At 40.5% G+C, this 25,122-nt stretch overlaps 2 protein-coding genes across 13 annotated transcripts in view; both read left to right on the top strand.

Annotated features, from left to right (window-relative positions):
* The window catches only part of mprip (myosin phosphatase Rho interacting protein), a 57,162-nt gene extending 43,456 nt beyond the window's left edge, over positions 1-13,706 (top strand). For 4 of the 9 annotated variants that reach the window (XM_064323019.1, XM_064323018.1, XM_064323023.1 and 1 more), the window contains 10 exons: positions 3,486-3,633; positions 4,438-4,555; positions 5,809-5,968; positions 6,289-6,399; positions 6,843-6,929; positions 7,110-7,272; positions 7,428-7,513; positions 10,464-10,503; positions 11,067-11,136; positions 12,709-13,706. In XM_064323019.1, the coding sequence (XP_064179089.1) occupies positions 3,486-3,633; positions 4,438-4,555; positions 5,809-5,968; positions 6,289-6,399; positions 6,843-6,929; positions 7,110-7,272; positions 7,428-7,513; positions 10,464-10,503; positions 11,067-11,107 (954 nt within the window). In that variant the 3' untranslated portion in view covers positions 11,108-11,136; positions 12,709-13,706. Of the gene's footprint in view, positions 1-3,485; positions 3,634-4,437; positions 4,556-5,808; positions 5,969-6,288; positions 6,400-6,842; positions 6,930-7,109; positions 7,273-7,427; positions 7,514-10,401; positions 10,504-10,563; positions 10,630-11,066; positions 11,137-12,708 lie in introns of all 9 variants that reach the window. The other 5 variants (XM_064323020.1, XM_064323026.1, XR_010328419.1 and 2 more) reach the window with 4 other exon arrangements.
* A 481-nt stretch (positions 13,707-14,187) lies between these two features.
* si:dkey-94l16.4 (transcription factor 20) lies at positions 14,188-25,116 on the top strand. 4 transcript variants are annotated; one of them, XM_064323017.1, is made up of 6 exons: positions 14,188-14,313; positions 16,243-18,911; positions 19,607-19,700; positions 20,302-20,351; positions 21,681-21,754; positions 22,464-25,116. In XM_064323017.1, exons 2-5 carry the CDS (start codon positions 16,248-16,250, stop codon positions 21,726-21,728), a joined length of 2,856 nt encoding a protein of 951 aa, XP_064179087.1. In that variant the 5' UTR covers positions 14,188-14,313; positions 16,243-16,247; the 3' UTR covers positions 21,729-21,754; positions 22,464-25,116. The 4 variants fall into 4 exon arrangements, with proteins under 4 accessions (XP_064179087.1, XP_064179084.1, XP_064179083.1 ...); XM_064323014.1 differs by lacking the exon at positions 14,188-14,313 and adding an exon at positions 14,619-14,810; XM_064323013.1 differs by lacking the exon at positions 14,188-14,313 and adding an exon at positions 14,619-14,834.
* The last annotated feature ends 6 nt before the right edge of the window (positions 25,117-25,122 follow it).

The raw sequence follows: 25,122 nt of genomic DNA, 5'->3' as shown, positions 1-25,122 counted from the left end.
GTTCAGAGTACACTAACCCTTCCCTAACTAAGATGTATCCTGAAATTCTCAAAAACATGCATTTGAACCCTTATTTAGCATCAAAGTGACATAACCTTTTTTTCTGTGTGATACCCTTGTCCTTGAAATTCCATTAAGCGCTGGTTTTTTTGTAGAACAATTATCAACAGGTATTGAGCCATTAGTCATCCAATTTTTCTAGGAATGCAGAAAGTAATTACAGTTTACAGATGTAATTTGGGTTCACCTGTTCATGTTTTTGATTTTGTTTCACTGCTGTTATGCTTAACACACATGCAGCTTTCCCCGTACTATCTTTTGAAATGATTTTCTCTGCCATTGACTTACAAATACATTCTAATAATCGGTTTCAAACTTTGGCCATTAACCATAAATCCTAACATTATGTAGGACATGTCTGCATATGAAATTGTTGCACATTGTACTTAAAATGAGGTTTAAGTAATGCAAAACAACCTCTAGTGTGAAATACTTAGCTGTGAAAGGGTATATACAATGCCGCTAATCCATTAACTAAGTATTTTCATTCATAATGCATAGCTGTTAAGCATGTTAGACAGTATATAAGGGGTTATTGTGAGTTGCATCTATTTGTTGGTCAAATTTTCCACTGTGTCATGCCAAAAAAAAATTCAGATACATAAACAGGCTGTGGCATATGAGAGGCTGATTTTGTTATACGTTTTGAGGTATTATATTGTCAAATATATATTGTCAAGGATGTGTATAGTCCTTACTGCTGAATTCATAACTTGAAAATGAAATTATAGCTTTGTAAGGTGGCCTGTCATTCAGTCTTCTTGAGACTTTTTTTCTCACTGTTCTTCCATTTCTTTCAGTTTTTACTTTTACATCTTTTCCTCCTATCCTTACTGTTCTCATGTTTAGTTTAATGATTAGCTTTAGAAGTGGCCTTCATTAACATTATTTTTCAATGTTAAAATGTATTTTAGCAAGCGATTTAAAATAGTTTTACCTTCTGACATTAATGGAAAGAAATGAGTGAAGCAAACAGAATGCATTAAAAAGTTTCTTAGCCATGCTTTGTAGAAGCATTGAGTGGAAAGAAGGATGAGTGCAAGTCGGTAATAAGATATAGTGATGGTTGGTAGTTAGTTCAGCCACAAGGAAGAGAGGAAGAGAGGAGAATAATCAACATATGGATGGGAAATGGAAGGATTGGACATGCATGTGGGCTTAGTTGGTGGTGTGTTGGTATGTCCCGGGTATTTTTATGCTGGCACATGTAGATGTGGTTTTCTGTTAGTAGCAATATTCAGTCCTCTGATTTAAGGATGACATCAGTCTAAATTCAATATCAGCTTCTTCAGAACTAGCAAAGAACTGAAAGAGATTGGCGCACAAAATACAGGTGCTCATGTTGCCATATAGCAGGATAATCCATAAAGGAAGAGGAGAGTGTACCTTTGAAAATTTCCAAATGTACTTATGATTTGTGATGGTTCATTTTTCCAGGTGTCAGTGACAGGATTGAAACGTCCTGTGTATATGGACGCTTTTGTATGAGCAAAGACATCACAGACGTTCCTTAGTTCTGCCTAATGTTGAAATGCACTTGATGAAATGCAGGGCCAAGCTAATGAGACTGTTATGCATCTGGCACCAACTTTAAGAAAGGACAGGAATACATTTTCAAATCTAAACTTCCCTTTAGCCCTGCCATGCAGTTTGTATAGAAGTGATTTGTTTGTTCACCACAGTGTAATTTGTCATTCTTAGAGTTTGATCATCCTATTGCCACTTTTTTCCTGCTGAATGTTTCAGGAGACATGACTAATTTAAACCCAAGATGTTGCCTTTTCAGGCCTGACCTTTTTTTGGCTATTGCTCTAAATGTACCATTTGTTGTCAGTCTTCCAGAAAATGGAAGTATAGCTCATGTTGGTGATGTTACAGTGAAAGCAGTGTGTGCCGTTTTATAAACATTTTGGCTAGGATCCATGCCAATATATTGTCTGCTTTTTCTCATTCATTTAAACTAATTTTGCTTTCAAGTTTTAAAAAAAGTCATTTTGAAAACTGAGTACAATGATAAAAGCATCAAATTATGCTTGCAGGCAAAGTGCAAGCATACTTTAATAGAAATAAGCATGCTTAGAATGTTAATTGCTTTTGGTTTGGCATTTAGATTTAGAAATTGTAGTGCAAGAGTTTTGTGTGAAACATTTTGCCACTGATTGTTGCCATTTGTAGTTTACTATCATACAGGCAATGTGCTTTGTATTTTAAGGTGCATAATGAAGAGAAAGGGACAGGCAGAGAGTATCTGACCAGTAGTTAATCCAGTTGTATACTGTCCTATTTATTATGATCATGCAGTGCAGTAGAGCTTTGCATGGTGTGTGAAAAATTTTGATAGCTCATGGATGCAGTGTCCTGGCAGTTCATTTCAGAAATCAATCAAAATAGTATTGCATTTCCTTGCCTGAAAGAAAGAACTGAACAATAGAATGATTTTCTCTTGCTGGCCCTCTAATTGTGCCATCAGCTGTTAAAGAAATGAGCTTTGATAGACAGACGTAAACAAGCGCAGGTGCTTGCAGTTATGTGCAGTAAGGCTCCAGGGCGCACCGAGCAAAGCCATGAAAACATGTCGCTTGTGTGCTTGTCTGGTCAGATTCATAGAGCGTTCAACAGCGCTGTTGACAGAACTGAGATTAGCACTGCTGAATGGAGTACGGAAGTCGATTTGGCTTGACACAGTCGGAAGGCCATTCAAAACCCTTCTTGTGGAAACTTGCACCGTAATTACAATAGCAGTGCAAATGTCGCTTCCCAAAACCTTGTTGATTTTAGCTGTCAAGATGAGCTGCTCTTATGTTTTGCTGTGAATGGCCACAGTGTAGTATATATGATTCAAAGCAGTCTAGGGTCTGCAGTCTCTGCCATTCAAACTGAAGGTAGAGTATTGTGGGGAGGGTGAGGTTGACAGTCAGCCACTTCTGAAAGTTGTACAAGTTTTTTTTTTTTGCCACCATTTAGAAATCAAGCCACGCATTCCTTTGTGAACACCCTAGCTGACCCCCACATTCCAGTATAGACTGTGGAATTGTTTTTTCTTCTTAAACTCATATTTGGCTGAAATACAATGACAGCAGAGGGTAGCTCTTCACACATACAAATGCAAGGGTGTAAGGCTACACAAGAATGTATAAACCAAAGTAAATGTCAATAACTTGATGGAACTGTGTTCTTCGCCAGAGGAATTACATCAGCCTGTCAGAGCAGAGCCATCCTTCACTAGCACACCTTCCATGGCTTATGTGTGCTTTTGTTTTCTTTTTGTACACATTCGTATTCCATGCCCTTTTGGCCTGTGAACAAGCACTCCTTGCACAAGACTGCGATAGCTGTGATGTGTTGCTATTAGTGGAGGTGAACTAGTTGTGTGGCTGTAGGGAGGCAGGGGAATTAATGTCCTGAAATGGCCTTCCCGCCCCCAGGCCACGTGCGAGAGGGGCTTTGCGGCCATGGAGGAGTCCCACCAGAAGGTGATCGACGAGCTGCAGCGAAAGCACCAGCGCGAGATGGAGAACCTGCAAGAGGAGAAGGACAGGTTGCTGGCTGAGGAGACAGCAGCCACCATCGCCGGTGAGGGACATAGCTACCTCCTCAGTTTTTTTTCTCCCCGCCTTTTGTTTTTTTATGATCCCACCACTCCCATCTTTTGAGGTGACTTGTGACTTGTATGTTGTTTTTCTAAGAACATTGCACCTGAACTTTGCCCTACAGCTGCAGTGCTCGACTGGGGACTCTAGCGGGCTTTTGTGTGTCATGCTTTGCTTACTGCTCAGGACACAGTGTTCCCAGTGTACCCATAGTGATGGTTTCCTTAGCCTTTCATCATTAAGCACGATTTGTTCTTCATAGCCATCCTAATTAAACTTATAAAATGCCTGTAATCGCACTGTCATTTTATACTGGTTCATTATAATATTTGTGTCTGTTAGTTGCTCTTATCTACATATAAGAGGACATTTAACAGTATTCAATGGCTTTGCACACTGATGAAAATTGTCACTGTGTCACTCATTCCTTTGTGTATCCTGTTCAGTTTTGTAAATCTTACTGCATGAGCCCTTTTCTCTCAGTCTGTACTCTGATCTCTGGCTGTTGTGAAAGGGTGTGGGGGGGTGAGTCTTTAAACTGGTTATTACTGCTAAGCTCAGAGTGATAAACATCATGTTGAGATTACAGACACAAGTGATTGTAATGCTAGGTGTTTGACAGGGTCACGGATGTGAAGAAGAATGTCCCTTTGGTTTGTAGCGCTTGTGTTTACTGTAGAGGAATGTACCTTTGGAAAGAAGAGTGATGGATAGAGAGCAGGCAGGCCTGTAGGTGGTCCTGCCATGACCAGATGTCAGTTAAAGGCCCTTGTTTTTCTTGCTTTAGCGATCGAAGCAGTGAAAAACGCACACCGCACAGAGCTTGAGAGGGAGCTGGACAAGGCACGGAAAGCCAACAGCAACACGGAGAATGCCGATATCGAGGAGATCCGCAGGCTGCACGAGTGAGTCGCTCCCTTGTCCTTCCCAAAGCATTCACTTCCAGTGGCCTCCACCTTTCTAGAAAGAATGCCATTAACCAAGCAGAACGGCTTTATCCCGACAGAGAGGAGCCTTTTCATTCTGTGACATCTGGATTTCTGCTAAGCACAACACACCAAGGAGATTAGTAAAACAAATGGAATTTATTTTCAGAGGAAGGGGAGTTAAAGCTTGTATCAGTTTGAAACATAGACTGTTAAAAAAATGGACAAAGTGACCGTCATGTCACCCATTTCCATGGGCTTGTGAAATGCGGGTCGAAGCTGGGGAAATGCAGTTTTCGTGCCACCGCGTTGTGCAAATTGGAGCCAGAGAGTCCGCAGTAGGGAAGGGGTGGGACACTTGTGTGGTCATTTGGGTTGGGGAAAATGTGGTTGACAGTCCAGGGCCATTACTTAGCCCATGAGATAACGCCGTCTCAAGTGATGCACGGTGATTAGGCAATGATGCAAACTGTACCTGAATGGTCCAAAAAATGTTAGATTGTAGTCTGAATGACACAATCACTGAACTCAAAGAAAAAACACCTATTGCTACGACTTGTTCTTGAAATTATTGACTTCATATTATGATTGCATTGGTACCATTGATTTAAAATAAATTGGGTGGCTGAAAGCGCTATACCACGCCAACCACGCTGGTGCTAGGATGCAACATCTCTCACCAAGACCAGGAAGTGTACTTAAAAACTAAGCTCAGTCTTGACACCTTAGTTTGAACATTGTGGGAAATGCTCTCAGCATTTGAGCAAGCAAGCTATATCCTGATGTGTTTTCTTCACATGGGGCGTCCCACTGGAGATGCTTCATGCTCAAAGTGTACGTGCAGGTGTTAATGTACAGTACCTTTTTCCCTGCTATTTTAACAAATTAGCAGCAGCTAAGAGAAGCCCAGATCTGCTGAGGAATTCAGTTCAGACTGAATGGAGGGCTTTATGAATGGATAAAGCTGTTGTGTGTGACTGGGCTTGGATTCCAGCTATACTCTTTGCAAAGTACAGTAGTGGTGACCCTACCTCGCCTGGAAGTACAAAGCTGTTTGGGTTAGCTGCCCATAAGCTCCTTCAAGTGCTACCTTGGCTCTGGTTCTGTCTAGCCACTCAGGCTGAACTTTTTTCCTTGGGCTAAAAGGGAGACATATTGTGATTCAGTTAGCTGTAATATAAGAGAAGTGGCTTGACACCCCCCACCCCCCCATTTGTTTCTTTGTGTGGCAGCGAGGAGCTGTGCTCCTTTCACCGCGAGATTGAGGTGCTGTCGGAACAGTACTCTCAGAAGTGCCTGGAGAATGCACACCTTGCCCAGGCTCTGGAGGCTGAGAGGCAGGCATTGAGGCAGTGCCAGCGGGAGAACCAAGAGCTCAATGCGCACAACCAGGTGAGTAGGTTTGACCATATATGGACTAGGCCTGGCCATAAAGAGCATTGTACTGAGCCAGGCCCCTGTGTATTGATCCTGAGAGCCTTAACCCCTAGGGCAACTACACATTAAAGAGACCTCTGCCAACCATGAGACTGGTCATTTGTGGGGTGTAGTTAGACAGGGGCTGAACTTATTTATGCCAAATAAAACTGATATTGTATGGTGTAAAATGGAGTCCTTCTTTAAGTACACTCCTGTTCAGCAGGTGGCAGTAATGTCCCACATGAGACTTTTGTGTGGTCAGTACTAAAGAAGCTGATATGCTCTTTTCACAGGAGCTGAACAACCATCTTGCTGCAGAGATCACCAAACTGAGGTCAATGACCAGTGACGATGCGGGGGACTCCAGCACCATGATCCAGGGAAAGGAGCTCTATGAGCTGGAGGTTAGACCCCACAGTAATTCCAAACTCCCACTTCCCAAGTCCATCCCAGGTTACCGAGTTCCAAATGGTGGTGACATGTACCATAATAGGTAACACTCAATAGATTTGTGTTTCTTAAAGTGGATTGCCACTGGAAAATGAAGAATATTTTAGATTAGAAAAATGTAAGTCTTAATGGAAATTGAATTAATGGAATTAAAGTGAATGAAATTGCCTGTTTTTGTGTTATTCACATTTATGAAGCTGAAGCCTTTTTTTGCAAACACAATGAAGCAATGCACACCTTCGGATTGTTGTCTTTCTGGCTTCAAGATCTCCCTTTCAAAGGTCACACTTACTATTCTCTGTGGTTAGGGGTGTAGTGTTAACGGTCATTCATTTAAATGTATGTGTTGGGGAAAAAAAGGCCTGAGCTACCCCTTACACTGTCCCTCTTCCCTCAGGTGATGCTGCGGGTTAAGGAGTCAGAAGTGCAGTACCTGAAGCAGGAGATTAACTCTCTGAAAGACGAGCTCCAGGCTGCCCAAAGAGTGCGTACTAAGAATGAGGAGAACAGTATTACTGTGCCTGCAGTGCACTTTCTCACACAGATGCAATGTTACCATTTCAGTTCAACCATATTATCACATAAGTGAACCCAGGTTAAATTAGCAGTTCTGAATACAGGTGGATAGCAGTATCTCATTATGACCTGTTTCTGTTCCTTCTAGGATAAAAAGTATGCGACTGATAAGTACAAGGACATATACACAGAGCTGAGCATTGTAAGGGCCAAAGCGGAACGTGATCTGGGCCGACTTCGGGAGCAGCTGCAGCTTGCCCATGAGGCAATGGGAGAGCCCTCGATGGAGGACGTGGAGCGCAGTGGCTATGGTAGGGACCTGTACCGCTCCCCCCTTTCACCCCACTAAGGACAAGTGGGCAGAGATGTACCTTAGAAACATCATCAAAGTAGCACTCCTCTTCGCTTTACAGTTTGCAAGGCTGTGTCTTCAGAACATTTTCTGATGGCTCTCATCTCTTCTTAGATATTATGAAGTCCAAAAGCAACCCGGACATCCTCAAGATGGCTGCTGCGGCCGCCAAACGTTCAGAGCGCACAATGAGGTCAAAGGTGAGCATCCAAACACTGTAAATCCTCATGGGACCATGAACCACAAAAAAGGGAGACAGCTTAAAGGCATGGTAATGTCAGTTTAAAGAACTTGTAGCACAAGTGAGTGCTGTGGTGAGCCACTGCTTCTGTAAAGTGAAATTTGATTGACAGGGTATTATAATGATAATGCCCTGGCCTTGTTCTGCCAACTGCACATGTGGGCAGAAGTGTCTACCTTTCTTGAAAGGTCACACTGCCACCTTCAGGCCAACAATGACATTCCTCCTTTCATACCACACATGTCTGGTTTTCTCCCATGAAGAATAATTTGTATGTGCTTGGAAAAAAAGTTATTTGCACTAGCAGGTGTGTGTGTGTAGTATAGATACAGTACGTTCAAAAGTATTAAGCAACCTGTGGTTTAAAAAATAAAATAAACTCTAGAGAAGAATTATGTTAATTTTTGTGTATTTATTGAATAACAAACCAAAGTACAAACATTTTTTGTTTTCAGTTTATATAAACAATAACACAAAAAGATAAATTTTACTTAAAAAATAATCATAGACATGACAAAATAGCATTCTTTAACCGTTAATTTAACAATTACACAAATTATTATTGGAAGTCTATCCAGTAATTTTGCAATGTGAGAGGAGGAGGGGTGGGAGGGAGGTGGACGGATAGATTTAATTGACTGAAATCTTATCTATTTAATTTTTTTTTTAAACCACAGGTAGCCTAATACCATTGGCTTGTAGTGTAAGTAAAATTGGCTCTAAAGTTACAGGAAATATGGCAAAGAAGGAGTTAGGCTTAGATGTGCAGAGCCAATTAAACATTTTGTGGCAAGGAGTTTTATTCCCAGCGAGAAATTGCAAAGACGTGTAAGATTTCCAGGTGCAGTGTTCAGTACACACTCAGAAGGGTCCTAATGGGCAGTAATGTTAACAGAGAAGACCAGGAAGAAGAAGGATGACATCAGAGACAGAATACCAATATTGTGTGGTGTCCAGCAAAAGAAACCATTGTAAAAGTGCACCACAACTCCAGGAAGAACTCAGTCCACTATGATCTGCTGGTCTAAATGGATGTGTATCTGGGAAAAAGCCCTTACTTTTTCTTGCTGTTAACAAGAAGAAAAGGAAAGATTGGGAAAAGGATTTTTTGCAGATACACATCCTTTTTATACAAGCAGATTGTAGTTGCTGTTTCTCGCTCTTGCTTTCTCTATATATAAATATTGTAGGTCCAGAATTACTAGCACCCCTTGATGAAAATGAGGCTGTATAAAATAAACAACACCAAGAATGAGCTATATTTTATGCTCAAAAATATGACAACGATACTTTTATTCTAATACAGTTAAGAATCAATTTTTTTGTAATATTTTTATACAATTATTATAACTGCAATGCAAATCAACCTAAGTTAATTTCATTCTTGTAACTGTATTTTGACCTTCCATAACTTTCAGGTTCACTAGGGCATAAAAATGAGGTAAAGTGCATGTAAAATCCATTTTTTCATCCTTCACCGTGGAGAAAGCCGAAGAACTGTCAAATAAAAAAAACAGATTATTTATGTTCTAAAAATATATTAACTGTTAAACATACCACTAAGCACTGTTGGGTCAATAATTCAAACAGTTGCAAACTTGCCAGGAAGAGGATATGAGGGCACAAGTGTTGTCCCTGCACACGATGAGGCCCAGGGGAAAGAGGCAAAGAGAAACCAAAGATAACCGTTCAAGAACTGCAGAGTTTAGTTGTATCTTAGGGTTACCAAGTCTCAAAATCAACCATAAAATGGCACCTTCCTACCAAAAGGTTTTTTTTTGTTTTTTTTGAATGGGCGCATGAACAAAACACAACCATAAAATTCAAATCTCATCATTACAACTGTGACTGGAACGAGGTGCTATGGTCTGTGTACATGTACACTGATGGCATATTCAGCATCAAAAGAGAGATGCATACATGGAAAATCACTTCATATCTACCACCAAATATGGTGGTGGATCATTCATGCTTTGGGGCTTTTTTGCTGCCAGTGGTCTAAGGACTCTTGTTAAGATCTGCGGCATAAAGAATTCCACCAAGTAAAATTATATTTTAGCCAAAAACCTGGTTGCCTGTGCCAGGACACTAAGACTTAGCCATAAGTGGTCTTTCAAACAGCAATGAACATACCTCAAAACATACCCTGAACATGACCTCGAACATACCTCAAAATCAACAACAGAAATTGTTTATTGAATAAAATTGTGTGACAAGGGCCATCTCGGCATTTAAACCCTATTTGAAGTGTGTGGTCCGAATTAAAGAGACAGTCCATAAGTGCAAAACTAAGGATATCAAGGATCTTGAAAGGTTATTAATGGAGGAATTGTTCTATATTCCTTCAGGTGTGATCTCCAGCCTTGTCAAACATCATAGGAAATGGCTCAGTACCATTTTCCTGCACCAAGTACTAATTACAGGGGTGCCAATAATTGTGTAGCCTATTTTTATTAAAATTTCTCATTTAAAAAAAATTGGTTTATTCCGATGAATAAATACGTTTGACCAAAGTACAGTGTTTTCCACATTTTGGACAAATATCTCAGTAATGGTGTTACTTGTTTTCTACTGACTTTTTGTGCGTCTTTATCAAGAGTACCAATAATTATGGACCTGACCTCAGCCTCAGTTCTGTGCTAGTCTGAGTTCATATGCACTCTATCTGTTGCTAATGTACAGAAACACACCCAAGATGAAGTACAGATGGTCTTCCCCTAAATATTGAAAGGTTCAGTGAGACATGATCTCCCCTGTGAACATACCTATTGCCACAGAGAGCACACCATATTTATGACTGTAATTGATAGTGTGCATACAGTGAACTAATCCTGCACGTTCTCATAGATGCTGAAAAGATGGGAATTGATCATACAGTAATAGGTCTATTACCTCATTCCATCTGACAGAGACACAGGGAAAGGCATGTGCTTGCAGTAGTATGGAGAGGTATGTTGTTCCTTTTTCCTGTCTAACACACCCTGGTGCATTTCCTCCCTCTGTCCTCAGTTTGCGAATCGTGACATGCCCTGGGACAGCTAAGGCTGCCTGAAGACCTATTGACTTCTCTTTTAGGTAAATTCTCTGGGAAAAGACCAGTGCCTATAGCAGAAACCTGAGAATCCATTTTCTGACTGCTTTTTTGGCTTTTGTGTTTAGGAAATAATGTATTCACTTCTGTGTTTTATTTCTGAGCACTTCCAAGTTCCGCTCCATTCTCCTGTAGTAACTGCATATACAGTACAGGTTTTGTTTTGGGCTGTCATATTAGTATCTACATACCACATGGTCCATATTTTGTATTGTCTCATCAAAGTCAGTCCATTATTTTCTGTCAGAATGCCATTCATGTGGATTCCGGGCTCTATTTTCCAGAATCAGTGTTGCACAGCACATGGGCACAGCCAATGGCACGAAACGTCATGCACTGGGCGTGCCTATTGAATGTTGATATTTTCGTGACCAGAGCTGAAGAGCACAGAGCTCAAAATCTATGACGATATTTTTGCCAGTGCGACAGCTTGAAACACCCCATGCGCTGGCAGGAAAATAGAGCGCTAAGAGTTGGAGCATTTACTGCAAGTAGGCATGTTATTTCAGCAGCTGGGTTTTTTCAGTCACAGAAGGCTGTCACTGAATGTGGTCTGTGGGTCACACGGGGGTGGGGGGGAAAGCACTTTTAACCATTTCGGCTACAGGTATATAATCAGAGTGCCTCTTTCCCTGTTTCATGATGTGTTCACCAGAAAGGGCCACCATGCTTTCTTAGGACCTAGTTTCATTCAGTCTACAATGATGCATTCCATCATGACTCAGAAACTTCTCCAGTGGCATATCAAAGCTGAGATGAGCACGGTTGTGTGGAAGAGAAAAGGCCATGGTGTTTCTTAATTTGCACAAGGTGTTTGTGTGGTTTTTATGGTTTTCTTCACACCTCACTGTTTCATTAAAGAACACTCATTCACTAAATCACACTGCATGCAATGTTACATGTGTTTTCCTTGTTTAAGTAATTTCTAGGTAAAGGTGAAAGGTAAGGAGCAACAAATTGGCATGCAACCCAAATGACCGAGGTTCAGCTACTGTATTTCCCTGAATGTTGCAGTGCAATTTTGCATGCTGTGACTCGGTCTAAACCTACACTGTGAGTGCAAGTAATAAAAGAAAAATTCAGTGAGCATCATACATCGGGTATATGAGGGAGTACAGACGTGCAGGTCTGAACATCACTGGCTTTGCCTGTGCTTGTCTGTTGTTTGACGAGTGATGTTTTCTTGTATATGTATTCTTCTGCATTATGATTGTGACAATTAAGCAATCGACAAAATGGTTGCAAAGCTGCAAGATCCCTGCATTCTACAGAAAGATGTCTAGACTTGAAATGGCAAGGTGTCATATCTTCTTACAGTTTTTTTAAATGACATAAGTGAGATTCAGAAGTAGTGGAGTTTGAGACCATTTTGTTTTGATTCGCCGCATTTGTATAAGGGGCATGGCAGGAAATTTTGAATGCTATTGCATGAATCATCCTATGCATATTCATGTCAAATGGCAAGTTTTTTAAAAAGTATTTTATTTATTAATGAAAGGCTTCAAGCTTTATTAAATCCAAATAATTGTATCATTTCCCCTTTATATATAATCACTAAAATTTAAGCTGCAAAATTTAATAGATGTGTTTAAAGTATTTTTATATTTTTACCATGGATTAATTCATTTTGCTTTAGTATAATTGCATGTTGAAAAAGACACTTAGCTGTTTTTACTGAGGATGTTTAGATGGAGACATGGTCATAAACACAGGAATGTTTTAATGGTGCAGGATATTTTGTATAACCCCAGCACGGAAGGTGTGTCCTTTAATGCATGTACTGTAACAGTTTCTACATAAATTCCTCAGCCTTGTCTCTGTAAAATTGTTTCATCGGGCTATAATTTACCAAAATATAATATTTTTTGAGATTCCTGCTAGATACAAACCACACCAGGAGGTAGTAGAACAGAGTGGTGTACTGTAGATAACAGAACCTCTAATCTGCGATGTCATTGTGTCTCCAAGCATGTTACTGTTTTTGAAACTGCAAGATGGACATTTCGACCATGTCAGAATCTCTTCATAATTGCTGATTATCTGTTTTGTGTCTTTCACTTTAGAGTCTTAAGGAGGGCCTGACTGCTGAGCAAAGACTCCATTTGTTCGACAACAAGGAAACTAAGGAGTTTTAACACGGAAATGTCAACCAGTCTTGCTGCATGTTTAGAGACACACTATATTTTAGCCCAGTAAGTAATCACCTAGAAAAGACACTGGTCACATAAGTCTTATATTAAACATGGTATGGAGTTTTTTTAATTTTTGTCTAGAATCTGCATTTCATGCACTTCAGTTACTGTGACTTTTTTCATTGACACGTCTTACTGTAAATATTCTATATTGTTTTTAATGAAGCATCTATAATGTGTATTCTAAACATTACTGTGTAAGCTACTGTTTTAAACATGCTCTTAGTAAGTGTGAATAGCCAAAGGAATAAATCCATCTGCAATGGCAAAACATGACAACATTGATCACTGAATATTACTTAATAGCCAGCAGTAACGGTGTTCTTGCCTTCAGCCCACTGTGTATAACGGTATGTTTGGACGGTATGCACATTTTAATGCTTCCCTCCATTGCCCTCATTGCAGTTGTTTGCAAGCTTTACAAATTATATTTCAAAATTAAACATGTGGCTGCATCATTGTACAAGTTTAACTTGACTAGGTTGACCCTTGCTTGTTTGCCCAAGTAGTGTTGGCTTGTGCATACATGGTGCCTAGAAATTTAGTGGAAGCTGTAAGAGGAAAAATCTAAAATATGAGGACTCATGAAGGCAATGGCTGAATTCACATGGATTGAAATTGTTGGTATAATATATAAATTTATATATTTTTCTTTCTGTAATCATAATGATTTGCTCAGCTGTGTGGGAGTACATTTTTTAAGTTGGATGTTTGTAGTGTCCTTCATTGGCAGTCCCTTTGTATTTATTTGAATGTTTTGGATTTTTGTCTCACGTTTTCAGTACTCTGTACTCTGTCATTGTAAATATACAGCAAATGTACACCAACTGACTACAGGTTTATTAGCAATAAATATTTTTGCACCCTGATTGTTTTCATGACTTTTTTTTTTTTTTTTACTCAAATATACGTGTCTCTTGCAGGGTACGTATGAAGACTCATAACTGACCTCCGACCTGTCTACTGTAAAGTTGATTTCACAATCAGTTACAGGGAATATTAATGTTCAAAGTTATATTTACATGCAATTAAAAGATCGAGTCATATTCGAAAACGGCAAACGATATCAAAGCGGATTCCCAGAATCGGTTTCTAATTTAAATTATTGTAATGTAGAGTGATCTAATCTCACTGCCTGCTTTTCAACGATACGTGCTTTAAAGCAGGCGCCACGCAACTACTTTCTGTAGGCAAACGTTAATCAAACTGGATGGCCAGTGGACATGAAAAGTTGTGTCTATACAATAAAATAAAGTGCGTAGATCTGCTCTTGTGAAGCTTGAACAAGGAGAGAGGTTGGATTGGCTAAAGTGGTTACGACGGATCGGATGAACCAATCAAATTATTTTACATTCCGTGATTCAGCGCATAATTATTTGCAAATGCGTCAGTTTAGCAGGGAGTCTCACGGGAATTGTATTTTTCCAGCACCTGAATACACGGGACAGTAGTTTATCCTGAGCGCTAGACCCAGAGGTATGTTTACTTCTGTTTTCCTTGTCGACGTATGGAAGATCCTATATGGCTGACAATTTTACTGTTATTATTAATAAATCGCTATTCGTTGTGCGTCTGCAGTACGTCATACAGCACAGACTAATAATTTTGAACTAAATTGTTACAATATATCTTACCATCTGCATCCCACTATTTAATTATACAAATAATCTACGTGTGGCTACTACTTATTGGTACAAAACATCAATTTAAATCAGATTACTATCAATTATTAAGAAACGAATCGCAGTTTTCTTTCAATAATCCCTCCCTTATGTCTCCCATGATGCCTCGGTGTGGCGACCAGCTGACTAGTGCTGCTCTTGAAGTGTGGTTCACGCTGTGTTAGAGGGAGTAAAAAGTGCGGCGTTTTCAACCCTTTACCTAGTTTCTTTGTCTGAACCAAATATTTGATACACATTTAATAGTAGTTCCTAAGATGTCTGGAGCAGACTGGATCTTGAGCGAAATAAGAGGTGCCGTTGATTCCTGTCTAAATTGTACGTTTTAGAATCCCCCACCCTTTCTCGTTTTGGTAAGTTTCAAGCTAGCTTGCTAGCTAGTTTAGGCAACACACTGCCGCTTCTTTTGTTTCGGAAATTATGGGCCTGTGGACCCGAGATCGATGTAACTAGCCAGCTAGCTAGCTACACAGATTGTGAAGAAAGATAGGGGCAGTCTTTTGATCTGTCAACTCACGATCTGGTGATGAGCGGGGAGTTCCCTGTGTTTGTCTTCAAGAATGGATTCGGGTTGTTTGAACATAATTAAGATTCAGAGGAACCTCTACGTGCCTAGCTATCCAGGTTATAATTTATGATCCAAAAATAAGCGTTAAAATAAGCATGCAAACCTAAAAAGCATTGTCTTTTGACGTTGGCTAGCTTCGCTCTTGTTTCATGCTAGCTATCAAGCTAGCTACTTTGAAGGTATACGAATGTGCTTAGCAAGGCGTAAGATTGTTGCACGCTGGCTGAGTAACTGACAGTAAGGCGAACAAGCTAGACTAACTTCGCTAGTTACATAGTTCTTGCGTTTAGTCTAACTTTATATCATAAGATTTATGTTACCTAGTCTTCACCTACTGCCCGTCTCTTTAATTTGTGACGTGTGTGTGTAATGTTAGCAAAATTTTGCCGAAGAAATTTAAACTGATCAGTCGTTAGCTAGTTAGCGTAGTTATTAAATGACTGAAATTAGCCACACAGCTAGCTAATGCACTTGTTTTACAGTGACAGTGACGTTTAACGTTACTACACAGCAATTACTTACTTTTTCCAGTTATATTGGTTACATTCACCCTACACTTTACCCATCATGGAAGAACTTCTCTAGTTACCGGCACTACTCTGTTAACTAGGATAACTAGCTTGATAGTTGGAATGATGACTAACTTCGGATTTTTGCACGAGTTTGGCATCTAATATGAATGAACGGACTATAACTTAAATTGAAACTGAAAATGGCAAATTGGTTGCCATTAACTAACTGCTGGCTACAAACACTTACCCGAAGTGACTAGCTAGTGCCGTAACATTAGCCTAAGTGTGTTTGAAACAAGTAAATCGTTAATGATTGCCAATAAAAGTTGCAATACTCAAGGGTTAACTTTTAAATTGTGCCTAGTTAAATAATGAGCAGAAAAGGCTACTGAGTGTGAGTGAGAAGAAAAGGAAAATGTGTTTTAAGTGGTCTAGGTATGAAGTGAACTCAGTGCTTGATGTATTATTATTTTTTAGCCGCTTGTGGCTACCATTTTCGTGAATACAGTGATTGGAGACTAACAGCAAATGTTCATCAGATTTCACATGCTATAGTGCACAAAATTTAAATAAGGAGACCACCAAGAAAAGTGTATTCTTTTGAGATAAAATATTTGAACCCTCTTTCTATGTTTATGTGTTATAGTTGATATGGAACCCCCACCTTCTGGCCAGTCAGGTGGTTTACACCCTCAAGATCGCGCCCCGTGCAGCCTGACCACTGTGTTTGACCTTACAAGGAAAGGTGAAGAAAGTCTGCTGAAAACCAACTCCATGGACACTATACATGTGGTCAAGGGACCCAGCTGGTACAACGTCAATCCTGTGACTAACAAGGGACCACTGTTTCCAGAAAACGCCTCTGACCATACACCTCTGCCAAGTGAGCAGATCCAGCCAGACGACGCCTTTTCAAACACGACTGTCACTCTGTCTTATGTGAACAGGTCTCATGTTTTCTCTTCCCATGATTCCCTCTCGCAGCTGCACCCACTTTGTGGTGTTTCGTCCATCAGTAGAAAACTGTCCCGCCACTCCTCTTCCTTTGAAACAGACACAATGCTAACCGAAGCTGGTAGAGGGGGTCTTTGCGTGGAGGTTGGCCAAGGCTTCCTGTCACATGCTGCTAGGCCTGTTGGACTAGCAGCAGAGTCCTCTCTTTTTGAGACTGAAGAGCAGGCTCAGATTATTGAGAGTGTAACAGGGCAGCAAGCTATCGAGGTGAATGGAAAGCAAGCTGCCAGTACTTGGGGCATGGACAATATTAAGCTTGCTCATGGTGACAGCCCTGAGAAATGCTTGTCATCTCAGGAAAAGGACAAAGGTGGTTGTATGCAAAATGGTATGGGCAGTGGTCCATGGAATCTCGAGTCACATGAGGAAAAATGCTCAGAGAGCCTGATAACAGGTACAGAAGGAGCCCAGAAGAAGTGTGACTCTGAAGTGCTTTTGTTGATTTCTAGAACTGATGATCCAATCTTTTTGCAGGACCACAGAGGTCCTAGAAACTTTTTGTGCAGTTCCTTGAATGGGGACTATGTTAGTCCTTTAGATGATCCTCTGTCCCCCTCTACTACCTCTGTGGATGACATGGAAGATGTTTTCATTTTGCCTCAGACACTAAATTCTCCCAGTGGAGAGAATTCCTTCACAGATGAAGCAGCGAACATCACTGAGGAGAATCCAGTGGAGGGGGAACCTTGTTCTGATCTTTCTGTAACACCGTCTACTCTTACAGCTGTAGTAGGGGCAAGTTCCCTGCAAAGCACCTGCAGTGATGAGGATGTCATAGAAATGTCCATCAGTAGAAATGGAATACATGCAGTGCTGTCAGCTGTGCCAGAACCATATGTTGAGTCACCTGAGATGGGCGATAGTGTGCCCAATGGAAAAGAAAGGATTCCAGTCCAGAAAAAGTTGAGGACACCTGATCTTTTAAATGGGAATGCACAGGAGGATGGCAGGAGGTTTGAAAGGAAAAAACTTCCACCTCGCTCCAGGCGGGGGATGAGGTTAGAGGCTATTGTTCAGAACATCACCCCTTCCAGGCATAAAGTGACCAGCAGTGCCCATTCCACAAAAAAACACTGCAGTCCTAAAACTCAGACCAATGAAATGCATTCGGCAAGTATTGGCCAAGGCATTTTTAATTCTGCAGGCAGCCACAACTATAAAGAAAAAGAAGACTGTCCAGAGGAGCAGCCCACTGTAAAGTCAGCATCCTTGCAAGAGGATACAGGTAACATTTACCTAGACCATTCCAACAGCAAGAAGTCTACCTCAGGTTCTGAACATGCAAGCATTTCCAAACCTCAACACTGCAGCACATCTCCGAAGCCATGTAAACCACCTTACTCTGATGTGAGGGAAACGGAAAATGGGCAATCCTGCGCTTCACCAGCTAAGTGCTCTCCAAGGCAGGCTCGATCGAGAGCACTGCCTGTGCCAAAAGTGTGTCAGAAAAGCCCCACCAAGCAGCTCAGTGCTTCAACAAGCAGCAAAGCCACACATAGTACCAAGAAAACCCATAAAGCAAAAAGGAAGCGAAATAAATGCAAAGCCGGGCAGTCTTCTATGTTTTCCCCAAAAGAGCCGGAAATCAAGCTGAAGTATGTGAACTACAAGGAGGAGAAAAGGGATAAGTTGGAAGCGTTCTCTCCGTTCGTCCACATGGAGGTCAAGGAGTACTCCACCTGCACGGTCATCAACTATCCTGAGGAGGAAAGTGCACGGCTGAAGAAAGGACAGCAGCAGGTGTGCAGCAGCTTCATTTCTGGTGCAGTTCCCTCCACCTCTTGTTTACAGCTGGGCCGGCTCAGCACCGAGAGCAAGCGGCAGAGCTCTCTGGTCTGCAGCCTGTGTGGCAAGTCGGCTAATTCCTTGGACTTGGGGGATCTGCATGGACCTTACTATCCCGAAAACTTCAAACCTGCCCTGAAGGCCCACCTCGGCCTGCAGGGCCTGAAGGGCGAGGAGGACGACAGCGACTCGGACTCGTCATGCAGCGCGGCGGGCAGTAAGCGTTCTCGCGCCGCAGGCTCCTGGCCCCAAAGGCCGTGCCACAGGCTGAAGCAGGAGGCAGTTCTGGGAGCTTGCAGCAAATGGGACAGTGACAGTGACGCCTCACAGAGCCCCTTAGCCAAGAAGCCCCGGACAGAATCTGCTGCAGGGGACTGGTACAGCCCCCCTGTGGTGCCCCTAGACACCAGCGAATACTGGGTTCACGAGGACTGTGGCATATGGTCGGCAGGTGTCTTTCTGGTGAAAGGAAAGCTCTATGGGCTGGAAGAAGCTGTTCGGCTGGCAAAACAGACCGTAAGATTTCAGTTTGATGTACCACAATGTTTTAAGCTGTGCCGTTTGTATTAATCTGCCCTGTCAGGGTTTGGCACGGGGTGCCATATCAGTTCCTGAATTTCATGCCTACATTGGTTCGTTATGATTTAATTATCCCATTCATTTAAGTTCTCTCATTTTGTCTAAATAGTTTACTGATAAGCTCATGAATCAGAACCTCTTTGTGTCCCTATGTCAAAAGTTTGTGTCTGGTCCTTGAGTGAATACCATTTCATAAAGCTAATTAGCCAATTGAGCCAGCGTAATTAATGTAAGCAAAACCTGCATACACACTGGCCCTGCTTTGTCATACTGGTTTTAAAATAAAATTTCTATTGTTATTGTTATTGTAGTGCCATCTCTTTAACCACCCTATACTGTGAGGTTGGCCTTTTCTTTGTTTTGTTTTAACAGAAATAAACAATCAAAATTCTGCTATTTTAAAAAACAGTTAAAAAAATATTGAATTCTTTAACGCAGGCCTGACGTGTTTTAGATGCAGTAGTTATTTTTAATGAATATGTGTTGAATTGGTGAGTTTAGCAATTACTTAGGGCTGTCTGTTTGAATGAGTCTCTGTACTGTTTGAAGTTGATTGGGGCTGTAGATGCAGTGCTGTGTTCCTCAGACCAGTTAGCATGTCAGGCCAGTAACATGACCCAATTGATTTTCAGGTTTGTTCCACGTGCCATGAAATGGGTGCAACGCTGGGGTGCTTTTTCAAAGGGTGCCCAAATAAATATCACTACGCCTGTGCAGTGCAGTCAGGTGAGCATCACCCCGCCCCATTTGTTTCTGTGTGTTTGGACACAGACCTCACATTTCTATACCTGCTCTTTGTATGTCAGAGTGTAATTAGTCTGTTCAGGACAATGTGAATAAGATGGTTCCTATGTGATTCTGCGGTGAGACGGAGGGTATTAACACCTGCTTGCCCCATCATGCGACAGCCTGTCAGCAGCTGCTGCTCTAACTGACGTTCCACAGTAGACATGTTTGAGCTTGAGAGAGGGAGCAAGCAGAACAACAAGAATGCTCTGATAAAATTTTTACAGCATACAGTTTTTATAACTGCTTTGGAATACTGGGAGTGACATTGCCAGTTGGAACAGGATTTAATCTTTACATGCGCAGGTCAACACGGTACATTTCCGACTGTGATAGCACTCATACATAAAGCATCTTCTGTTTGTTTAATATATAACTGGTGTGTTTTCAGCAAGCTTTTTCTGTGCTTGTCTGCTTTTTGTTCCTGCATGTAAGGAAATCTGGCTAGCCATGCTTGCTGCTAATGACACGCTGTGCAGAAACTGTTCTGCCATTTGGTGACTTACTGTGCTTTTATTGATTCATGCTTTTATCTTTGCAGACTGTGTTCTCAATGAAGACAATTTCTCCATGAAATGTACAAAGCACAAGGTAGTAGTGGTGTCTTTTCAGTTCATATACGCCATGTCCAAGTACATTAGATGCTTTTATTCTGTATTTGTATCTGTTTTATCCTGTATCTGTATTTTTTATTAATCTACAGCTCCGAACATCTTGTGCAGCATGACTTAAAATTGCGATTTATTTGTGTGTGTGTGTGTGTGTGTGTGTGTGTGTGTGTGTATATATATATATATATATATATATATATATATATATATATATATATATATATACACATACACACACACACACACCTTTTTTTTTTTTTTTTTTTTTTTTTAAAGCTCCCATAAATCCCAATAATATAGTGCTATTGTTCAAATGTGCATTTTTCATTTGCTTAGGGAGACCAACAATAGTTTATATGATTGTTAGTATTATGAATACCGTTCAGGGACTGTGAGGGTGGCTCAGGGATTTTTCACAGAACTCTGTACGGTGAAAAACCTAATGTGTAGGTGGGAATCAGTCATCATTTTTCTTCATGGAACAGCTGTCCTTCCAGCATTTGTAAGAACATTTGTCTGGAACTTGACTTTCAGCCTAATGATTGCTTGTGTTATTTTGTCAACATAACAGTCTTTCCACTTTTCAGCTTTAAATCGATTAGCTCCGTTAGGCACAAAGCTGTTGAGCATAGATTGGTTTAATTTCACTGCTGACTGATTCTTGTGAGAAGGTCAGTTTTTTTTTTTTTTTTTTTTTGTCCTCATCAACAAGAAAGGGTTTTGATGTTAAAGGAGTAGTCCACAAAAAAGGTAACTACTCTTCTGTAGTTTGATTGTGTTAAAGGTTTAGCCAGATTACATCATCCACATTTCTGTGCAAATAACAGACACCAGCACCTTCTGTACCTTGCAGTATGTCAGTGTGCTGATATTTTGCTTTTTACTGTTTAAATTAGATGGGGGCTCGGATCTCTGAGTTGCGGGGTTTAATCCCTCTTATCAATCTACAGGGTATTTCGTTTTTATTGTCTAATTTAAAGGCCGATTCAACATTTCATTGAAAACAGAATGTCCTGTGTAGTCTGATTACAAGCAAGAATAGAGAGCAATTTCAAAACAGGAAAAGCTGAGTCTACCCTTAGAGCAGATCTTGACATTCAGCCAAGTATTCTGTTACACAGAGTGGGATGTTTCAAGGTTTATTCGGTTCCCAAGACGATGCTGGATTGCTGCACTAAATTTTAGGTTTAGTTTTGCATCTTTGTTTGAAAGCTCTTCATCTGGTCTAGGTCTATATCATGATGTCCAAAGACAAAGCAGATTTCTGAGGTGTAATAAGTTGTTGCGCTGTGCATTTTCTCTTTTCCAGAATAAGTCGGTCAGAGCTTCTTCAGTCAATAGACTGGATAACAGGTGACAGGAGAGGTGGAGGTGCTCTGGAAGGTTAGTACTGGTACATTGGGTGTGTATCGTTGTCTAATGGATATGTCTGTTTGATTTAGTCTGACGGTGGCTTGTACCCCCAAAGGGTGTTGGCCCATTGGGTGTCCATGCAGTCTGCCTCTTAAGCTGCAAATGAAGTGTCTTCCAACTCATGTCTGTGCGAGTCCACTTTCAAACTGTGGTGTGAAGCATCTGCCATCATAGGCTTCAGAGAAGAGAGCACTTGCTCCTCTGGGCTGTCCTCAAACAATAGCAGAGGTTGAAAAAGGGGAGGAAGTGTAAGATTTTTTCTTATGGCTAGGGAAGATGCGTTGCCTTTTGCCTTGATGAAAACTGGGACAAATTTTATTTTTGTTACATTTTGTTTATTGCTTGGCACTCTTGGTTTTGTTGAAATTGAGAGATTGTGTCTTTGAATTTTAGTTCACTGTCATTATAAATATATATATATATATATATATATATAGATTTTTTTTTTTTAATTATGAACCGTCATTTCGACTGCACAGTGACTTTGGTAGTGAGTTAGTGGGGGAGAAATCTTGTGTTTTCTGTGAATACAATTAATAATGTAAGACTCCTGGAGGAATCCAATGTCAAGTGCATACAGCCAATCTAATTAAATGCATTGAAAAACATCCATCATAGTCTGAAACATTTCAAACCATTAACATCCTGAATATGCGGTTTGTGTGCCTTTCCCTACCAGATGAACTCCATCTCTGGCAGTCTGCAAACAGACTCCTCAAGTGAGTCCGTCAACCTTGATGATACTGGAAGAATGTCGTTTGGTTTGGCAACAAGGCTCAGCTGAATGCAAACACCCACAAACCTTAATTCAGATGTTCTTGTTTTCTTCTCTTATTTTTAAATCTACTATTTATGTACATAACTGGCTGCTTCAGTAGAGCAGGACATGGCTTTCCACAACTCTTTACTGCTCAGTGAAATGTCTACCCACTTTGATGTCCAGCTTCTTGGATGGTACTACTGCTGCATGTAGCGGGAGGAAAGGTTAAAATGAATAAAGACAGGATCCTGGTCCAGCCACCCCAGAATGGCAAATATAGATTGTGTCCTTGGCCCTAATTAATGTAGGTGATCAAGTAACAAAACTAAAGCAAATGCCATGTTAACAGTAATGCCACACTCAGTCTGTGTTGGTATTTCAATAGAAAGGGCTTGGGGGGAGGGGGCAGACGTTAAATTTCCACGTTTGTATCTCAATTGGACAAATTCTATTTTCCTAGTTTTGAAAGTTTTTGATGAACTGCCAACTATTTATATTTTATTTTCAATATAATTATTTGCAGATTGACAAATTGAGGTGTATATAAGTATTGTATGTGTCTGTTTATTAAAAAAAAAAAAAAACATGAAGGTGATAATGATGCAATGTTTAAAAGGAAGATAATTGGGCTGTCTCCATTGATGTGTTTATATATTCACCTCATGAATGTACTTGTAATCCTTAGGAAAAAATATTTAGGCTATTTGGTGGAGGGGTAGCTGAAAGCACTTTGCAGAGGCACTTAAAACCTTAAGTTATTTAATTCCCTGGACAGGCGGAAACCAAGTCCCACATCCAATTATTCCGTTGCCAATGGTATTCAGACTGAATTGCATTAGCAGAATAAACTGCTTCTGGCCTTATTTTCCTCTGATGCCGGCACTATTACCTCTTACAGGGAATGGAGATATGTGGCATAACATTGTTGGATAGACCCCAGCCCCAGTTTACTATAAGATGCTGTTGAATTTACATGGGCATACTAAATGTAGTACACTTTCATCTGTCACCAAGAACAACTTGAGTATGTGCCATTTCTCTGTATGTGTTTTGGGGCAAATTGAGTAATTTGGTCATGAGATACTAACCTAGGAGTCATTGTTTCCGGTTTCATGCCTAGTGTTTGGGAATGCAATTGTGCAGAACTGATATTACAGCTTTGTCCCAACAGTAATGGTTGCCCAAAGCACATTTGTCAGAAAAGGCCTTTGTTTACCACACATTAAATTGCGCTCGTTTAATTTGGTCATATCAGTGGTCCCTCTAGTTAGCACTTTGTTATTTTGAAAATGAAGGCACCTGTTGCCAACTGGACAACGAGACAATATTTAAAGTCATTTCAAATTCTGTGGCTCGCTGTTTTCCTCAGCAATGGATACATTTCAAGAGAGACTAGCTTGAATAATTAGTAAATGTGTGTGCTGTTGGTCAGTTGTATCATTTTAAGTGATGGTGGATTGCTTTGCTGTAGCCAATGTCTCATTTTGATTCAGTAAATGCATTGTGGTGATGGCATTAATGGGCTGTAGTAGTGACCTTAGCTGTTTTTGTTGGAGAATAGTTTTGTGGGCTACTGATAGCTCATGTTAATCGTCAGTTAAATGCTTCTAGACTGTCTCCTTGTCTGAGACCCTCAGCCAATTACTCAGTTCACTAATGATACAAATATTCACTCATTTGATGTTGTTTGTAACCACCCATCTCTTGGAAGGAAATGTTGTTCCATGTTCTCAATGTTTATGGGAAAGACTGCACTTTTTAAAATGTGTATGGGTTTTATTTTTCTTTGATCATTTGCATGTTTTTTTCCCATAGCTGTTTGCCCTTTTTACACACTGCAGAGAACTTCCCTACATTTTCTTAGAATGTCTAACCATCACTTGAGTGTCCAGAACGGTAACTAGGGTTAATAGTTTGTCCCAACATGTAAAAAGGTACTACACAGTCAATGCGATCCATGCAAAAGAAGTGCCATGGAAAAAGCTAGTGCAATAAGTTTAAGCTAAATAGGTTTCTTATGTATTTAATGACAAGTTGCACTGCTGTCCCAGCAACCCAAATCAACATTTATTTTTTTGATTAGGTATATTGTGACTTCAAAATTATGATATAAATTTATATTGCATGTTTAATTTGTTTTTAAATGCCCCCCTCCCCCCCAGTGCAGTTCTTACTCCTGTTGGAATACTATAGGACAATGTGTAAAAGATCCTCCATGGTAACACACTGTTGCCTGTGCTGCAAGGCGTATTCATACTAATGCATAATGTGTATGTATGTATATTTATGACTGTCTACTGTGTTTGGGAGATAAAGAAGGGAAGCCCCTTTGTGTCTAGTGATATAAAAGCTGTTTAAGGTTAAATGTCAATTGTTAAGTGTTCGACAAGAGAATGAAATAGCGTTTTTCAAGGCGGTGGTGGCTGGGCTGGGCTGGACTGGCTTGGTTGGATCAAAGGCCTCATGTTACTTTTCTGTGTATATCTGTGTGGCTGTATATAGTCCTGTAAAGGGATAAAACGCAGCACACCCACCCTTGACTGTCATAATAAATACTCATATTCTTACAGTACTTTCA

This window comes from Anguilla rostrata, chromosome 2 (assembly GCF_018555375.3).
Source record: "Anguilla rostrata isolate EN2019 chromosome 2, ASM1855537v3, whole genome shotgun sequence".
Taxonomy (NCBI): domain Eukaryota; kingdom Metazoa; phylum Chordata; class Actinopteri; order Anguilliformes; family Anguillidae; genus Anguilla; species Anguilla rostrata.
The sequence above is the reverse complement of the archived record's forward strand: the minus strand, read 5'-3'. Positions and strand labels throughout refer to the sequence as shown.